General features: G+C 50.0%; 2 protein-coding genes across 2 annotated transcripts; both read left to right on the top strand.

The window, feature by feature from the left end:
* Nucleotides 1-155: 155 nt before the first annotated feature.
* Nucleotides 156-3,254, top strand: TEOVI_000539300 (uncharacterized protein; the record flags this gene model as incomplete). The annotated part of the gene is made up of 1 exon (XM_067220392.1): nucleotides 156-3,254. The coding sequence occupies one exon, from the start codon at nucleotides 156-158 to the stop codon at nucleotides 3,252-3,254; it is 3,099 nt and encodes a 1,032-aa protein (XP_067076493.1).
* A 679-nt stretch (nucleotides 3,255-3,933) lies between these two features.
* Nucleotides 3,934-6,372, top strand: TEOVI_000539200 (ATP-dependent Clp protease subunit, heat shock protein 78 (HSP78), putative; the record flags this gene model as incomplete). Its single annotated transcript, XM_067220391.1, has 1 exon — nucleotides 3,934-6,372. The coding sequence occupies one exon, from the start codon at nucleotides 3,934-3,936 to the stop codon at nucleotides 6,370-6,372; it is 2,439 nt and encodes an 812-aa protein (XP_067076492.1).
* Between the last annotated feature and the right edge of the window lie 635 nt (nucleotides 6,373-7,007).

Raw genomic sequence — 7,007 nt, 5'->3', positions numbered from 1 at the left:
TGTTTTAATTAAACCAACTTTATTGGCACGATTGCTAGGAGTTTACATCAGTACGGTGCAAACGGTGCGCGGGTGTGGTAGCACCTCGTTTCAAAATAGTTTTCCTCTAGAAAACTGGGACAAACACATTCTTCCTATCCATACAAAATCACAGAATGTCTGATGCGTCCGTTAATGACGTCGCACGTGTGGAATCGGCGGGCGCCAATCGCCTGCAGGAAATAGCACAGTTCGATGAAGTGCGACAAGATAATCTTAATTTTGAGTACTATGAGCGCCAGTTCCAGGAGGTGCTTATGAGCCTTGAGAACGACGAGGTGCTCGCCGCTTTCCGAACTGAATACGCGTCCCTCTACCACTCTTTCCTGAAGAGTCACGATGGTGAGTCACGCCTGTTGAAGAAGTGCATCGAGCTGCAAGCGGACATCGACACCTGCTCATCTAAGCTGGTTACCGCGGATGAGCTTTCCCGTGGCGACAAGAACACCATCGATACCCTTCGAATTGAGATTGAGAAGACGCGGAAGAAAATTGATGTCACAAAGGAGCGTGAGGCGGCTCTGAAGGACAAAGTAGCTGCCCTTCGGCGGGAACTGCGGGACTTGGAGGAAAAGTCGCATTTGCAGGTCGAGTTGACGTCACAGAAGGCAGCAATGCAGAGCCTGCAGCGCACGCTTGAAACTGTGACGAAAGAGCGTGAATTGCAAGCGCTTCAGTTGAGTTCTCTGAGGCAGGATTACTCTTTGTTAGAGAAGAGAATGGAGCGCCTGCGAGAAGTTAAGGATTCAGGGGATATGGAGCTTCAGAAGATGCGGAGTGCAATTGATGAGAAACAAGAGGAGGCTGATGTCCATAAGGCGCTCAGGCTACGCAAGGAGGAGGAACTTCGTGAGTTGCGACAGGACATTACCCAACGTGCAGCTTCAGTTCAGGAGCGCCAGACTGCGATTGAAAAATTGACGGAGGAAAGCAGTCAGCATAATGTAGACACAAAGAGAACTTTAGATGAAATAAACCGACTCTCCCAGGTTTACCAGCAGCTCTCGCAACAGTTGCAACATGTTAACCAAACGAGTCAGGTATGTAATGAAGAGAATGACACCCTCCAGCGGCGTGTGAATGACTTGTTGGAGGCACTCAAGGCGGCGGAAGTTGAACTTAAATCTGTTAACCGCGTTCACAAGCGGGAGCTGAAGGTTCTGGAGGCTGCTCGACGCCGCAACGCCGTTGCGACAAACCGCAGAGCGGAAGCGGAGGCCAACCTCTCGGCCCTTCAAATGGAGCTTCGTATGAGGGAAGATCAACTTGCGGCGGCGCTGGTTGCGATCGAGGCGGAGGAAAAGCACATTGCTCTCTTATTGAACCAGCGCAACTCGCTGCACAGGGATATACTTAATACTGTGTCAAGGAAGCAGCAGCAGATCATATTCCTAGACGAGAGACGGTCAACCCTCCACCATCTGGAGTATGAATTACATGCCTTTGTTGAGCATGCACAGCAGCAAAATGAAAAAATATTTAAACTCTCACGCGAGTGCGATTCTTATGAAAATGTTATCCAAACAGATGCTGTGCACTGCGCAAACATTATGTGTGAGGTGCAGTTGAGAGAGTCCCAGCTGGAGGAGTTGAATCAAAACTTGAAGGATGTAGATGTAAGGCTCCAGCAGCAGCAGGGCCTCCTGGAGGCCATGGTACGGGAACGCAGTGTCTATAGCAAGCATTACATTCAGTTATGTTCGAGTGTGGCTGAAATTTCACAGGGATTTAAATCCGTTCTCATGCAAATAAAGCAAATACAGGAGGAGATACAGCGCCGAGAGCGTCGGAGACGTGTGGAGGACGCCGTGATTGAGAAGCTTTCTATCCAACAGAAAAATATAGCGGGTCGAATAGCGCGGTTGCAGCGTCTCACCGAGAAGCGCGCTCACTCCGTGCGACAGTTTAACTATGAAGTGAACCGCCTTGGTGAAATTGCTGTGCAGGGAGAAGAAGAGGTGTTGCGCCAACGCCGCCGTTGCCACGCCGTTCAGAAGGAACGTGATACGCTTGAGTATCAGGTGGTACAGCGTGATTCGGAGCTGCTGGATCTCTACAAGAAATTGCAGGTACAAAGAACTGTACTGGACAGGGGTAGTGAAATTTATCAGGGGCGCCTTCAGACAATTCAACACCTTCAGCAGCAGATTGGTCAGGTCAGTGGTGAACTTGCCCGGCTTCGAAAGTTTGCTTCACGACTTCCCGAGTTGCGTGTGAAGGTGAACACCGCTGCGCGTGATCTTCGGCGGGAGCAGTTGCGTGTTGAAGCACTGATGCAGGAATGCGTGCGTCCCATGAATATTCATCCCAACCACCAACTCTCATGGTCCGAGCCCGAAGTCTATGCGCTGACGGAGAAGGTTAACCACCTCCAGCGAGAGCTGGTGACGCGACACGCAGAGTTAGCAGAGAAGGAGGATCTCATTCGATCCAGAGAACAGAGTTACCTAAAGTACAAAGCAGAGGTAGCTCGGCAGGTTGGACCGGAGATGGCGGAGCAAATAGCGGTGTATCAAGGCAACCTTGCCAAAAAGACGGGGCAGATGCGGGCCATGATGCAGAGTCTCAAGTACTTCCGCGAGCAAACGGAGATGTACCAGGAACGATACAATGAGCTTCATGCCACGTTAGACAGACTCGCTGAAGAGTACATTGAGTCAAGGCAGAGGAGTGGATATAACACAACACAACTTTCCACAAGGGATGGAGGCCGACGTAGTAACTGTGAGGATGCAGATGTTGCAAGTGCTGAAGATGTGTACAAGGGTTTTGTGGCATCTCCCCACTCAACTCCTAGTGAAGAAGCACCGAGGCGGTTAACTGGTAGCGCATCCACAACGGAGGGTGTAGGGACTGACGCATTGCAACCACAACATTCATCACCGGCGCTACCAGAAGCTGAGATACAGAAGGTGGTGGTGGAAGAAGTGGTGGAGGAGTTTGGGGGTGCAGATGTTGCAAGTGCTGAAGATGTGTACAAGGGTTTTGTGGCACCACCCCGTTCAACTCCTAGTGAAGAAGCACCGAGGCGGTTAACTGGTAGCGCATCCACAACGGAGGGTGTAGGGACTGACGCATTGCAACCACAACATTCATCACCGGCGCCACCAGAAGCTGAGGATGGTGAAGCTGAAATACAGAAGGCAGTGGTGGAAGAGGTGGTGGAAGAGTTTGGGGATGAGGAAGATCAGACACCGGGAGAGGAGGGTAAGTGAGCACACTACTGTGAAGAAGGTAGTGATTCTCCGTATACTCCGTAGAGTAGATGCTTCATCAATTATGTCAATGTACATTCCGTGGTGGAACGCGGTGACAGTCCGGGTGAGGAGGATGAGGGCGATGTTAAAGACGATGTAGGGGGTGTATTTTCAATGGCTTATGCGGGCTTTTCCTCTTTATTATGTCGAATATTATGCACAGGTGGGGGAAGCGAGGAAAAGTTCTGTGCCATTCTCTCTTTTGCGTGTCTAATTTTCGCGTTTATTCCCAATTATCGTTTGCTGTAGCTGGCCGCGTGTTATAAAAATGAAGAGCCTGGTGTTGTGTTCGCCGAACACGCTTAGTTGCTTCGTGCTCGTTTATTAAAGCGAAATTTGTGGCTGACTCCCATTTTCACAACTTTCTGTTTTTTCATTCTCTTTTTGTTTTTTGTGCGTGTTTTTTTGCTTCCCCCTTTTGTCGCATTTTTAGGGATCAGCCGTCGAAATATCGATCGTGTTTCCGAGTCTTGTCGGTGCCCGTGCGGAGTAGCAAAGAGGAACACTTGACATCTTTCGGTCCATAGACAAGAAAGGAAGTGCACAGCAAGGAGGGAATCAAGGAGTCAACTGACAAAGGTATTCCTACCGCTGAAACTGACGAAAAAAAAAGAGGGAGACAAAATAAGCCGGAAGGATGCGAAAGCTGGGTTCGGGTGGCCGTGGTGTGTGGGCAAACAGCTTGACGACAAAACGTACCGTGCAGGTCGGGGGCTATTCGGCTGTTTCGCTACTACCTTCTACAGCCCCTTTGTGTAATGGGTTAAGTACCTTGTTTGGTGTGCAACGGCGCTTTCAGTCCAGTGTCACGCCATGGGGTGGTCAACAAGGTGGGGGGAGTGGCAGCAACAGCAACAGTAACACTCAACAGCAACAGGGCCGGGCATGGGTAAACCCACAGGCAGTGCCCCCTGGTGAGTTTCTAAACAAATATGCCCGCAATTTGACGGAAGAGGCTCGCATGGGACGCCTGGACCCCATTATTGGCAGAGAGGAAATTATCCGCCGTACCATTCAAGTATTGAGTCGCCGAACGAAAAATAACCCCGTTCTTATCGGAGAACCTGGCGTTGGGAAGACAGCCATTGTGGAAGGATTGGCCCAACGTATTGTCAGTGGCGAAGTACCGGAGAGTATCAAGGATAAGAAAGTGTTCTCACTAGACATGGGCTCTTTAGTTGCTGGTGCGAAGTTCCGTGGTGAGTTTGAGGAGCGGCTGAAGGGTGTGCTAAAGGACACAATTGAGTCGCAGGGGAAAGTTATTCTTTTCATTGACGAGTTGCACACCCTCGTTGGGGCGGGGGCATCCGGTGATGGATCCATGGACGCGGCGAACCTCCTGAAACCTTCACTCGCCCGTGGTGAGCTTCATTGCGTCGGTGCCACCACTTTGGATGAATACAAGCGTCACATCGAAAAGGATGCCGCTCTAGCTCGCCGCTTTCAGTCTGTCCTCGTAACTGAGCCCACGGTTGAGGAAACCATCTCCGTGCTACGTGGCATTAAGGAAAAATATGAGGCCCACCATGGGTGTCTCATTAAGGACGAGGCCCTCGTTTACGCAGCGGTTAATTCCCATCGATACCTCTCAGAGAGGCGGCTACCCGACAAGGCTATCGACCTTATCGACGAGGCAGCAAGTCGGCTGCGACTTCAGCAGGAGTCCAAACCAGAGCAGCTTGATAGCGTGGGGCGTGAGCTTGTCCGCCTAAAGATTGAAGCTGAGGCAGTGAAGAAAGATAAGGATGAGCTGGGAAAGGCGAAACTGACGCAGCTCTACAACCGGATTGAGGAGAGGCAGAAGGAGTATGATGCATTGGAAGAGCGCTGGAAGAAGGAGAAGGCCATGTTCGACCGCATCAAGAAACGAACGGAGGACTTGGATGTTCTTCGCCACCACTACGAGCAGGCGCGAGCGGAGGGTGATTTTGCCAAGGCATCCGAAATATTGCATGGAAGGATACCTGCTCTGAAGAAAGAAATTGATGCGGATAAGCAGGCAACTCGTACTGAAAACTTCCTTACGCATGACTCCGTTACCGCTGATGACATTGCTCAGGTCATTGCCCGTGCCACTGGCATTCCCGTTGCACAACTTATGACAGGTGAGAGGGAGAAGCTCATCACCATGGACAAGGAGCTTCGTCAGAGGGTTCTTGGCCAAGACGAGGCGATTGCCACTATTACCAACGTTGTGCGCATTTCTCGTGCTGGCCTCCACGCACACAAGCGTCCACTTGGCTCCTTCCTATTTCTTGGCCCAACTGGTGTGGGAAAAACCGAGATATGCAAACAACTGGCGAGGTTTCTATTCGATGATGAATCTTTCATATGCCGCATTGATATGAGCGAGTACATGGAACGACATGCGGTTCATCGTCTTATTGGAGCACCCCCGGGATATGTTGGCTATGAAGAAGGTGGTGAACTCACCGAGTCGGTGCGACGCCGCCCGTACCAAATTGTCCTTTTTGATGAGTTCGAGAAGGCGCACCCGAGTGTATCGAATATCCTCCTTCAAGTCCTTGACGAAGGTCACCTTACGGACAGTCATGGCCGGCGTGTGGATTTCAAGAACACTATCATTATTCTCACGTCAAACATTGGAGCTGACGCCATTGCTGCGCTGCCAGAGGGTTGTCCATCCTCGAAGGCGATGCCATCTGTCATGCAGCAGGTGAGACAGCGCATGACACCAGAGTTTATCAACCGCTTGGATGATATTGTTATGTTCAATCGACTTGGCAAGGCTGAGACTCGAAAGATTGTTGATCTCCTCTTTGCACATGTACAGTCAATGTTGGACGACCAGGAGATTAAGCTGGAGGTGAACTCTGATGTGTTTGAATGGTTCGGGACGAATGGTTACAGCCCAGTCTACGGCGCTCGCCCACTTAAGCGGCTCGTACAGTCCGAATTATTAAACCGGTTGGCGATTATGCTGTTGGACGGTCGGATTCGGGAGAAGGAAACCGTGAAGGTGGAAATGCGTGATGGAGAGGTATTTGTGCATCAGAACCATGACGCCGTGCGCCCAGTGGATGCCGCAGACCTGGGTCCGCAACTCACAGAATGAACCTGTCACCTTCCTCCTACATAAAAGGAAGACTTGATTGCAAACAAAACAAAACAAAACAAAACAGGATCATCACTAGGATGGCGAGGTCAGTTCCCTCAAAAGAGTGCAGGACAGTCAAAAGTTGGTGGAGGTACTCCGTGTTCGGTAGTTCACTATTATTATTATTGTTACTGTTATTATCATTATTATTATTATTACCATTATGGGTCATTACTATATTATTATTTGGTCCGTTCGTGCATACGACTCTGCGTGAGTGACTGAGTGAATGAGCTTTGTGCTTTTGTGTGTGTATGTGGGTGGGTGGTGGTGGGTGGGTGAGTGCTTGGGAAAGATATCATTTTCGCATTCCTGGTAGGTCAAAATACTGACTCACCTTATCTTACCTTACCTTGCAGGTGAGAGAAAAGACACAAAATAGGTTTCTTCATTTTCTTTCACTTTGTTCGTACCCCGGCACCGCTCTTTCTCTTGCTCTCTTTCCCTGTCTCTTGCACATCTCTCTGTGTGTTTTCTTTCATTACCCGGTGTGTTCGTGGGTAAAATTAGTTTACACATAAGACGTTTCTAATTATTCGCGCACGAGCAGGAATATTTCTTTCCCTTGAGGGGCGTGAGGGAATAGTATTTTG

Source organism: Trypanosoma equiperdum (genome assembly GCF_001457755.1).
Source record: "Trypanosoma equiperdum strain OVI genome assembly, contig: ctg_1146, whole genome shotgun sequence".
In the NCBI taxonomy this organism is placed as follows: Eukaryota; Euglenozoa; class Kinetoplastea; order Trypanosomatida; family Trypanosomatidae; genus Trypanosoma; species Trypanosoma equiperdum.
The sequence above is the reverse complement of the archived record's forward strand: the minus strand, read 5'-3'. Positions and strand labels throughout refer to the sequence as shown.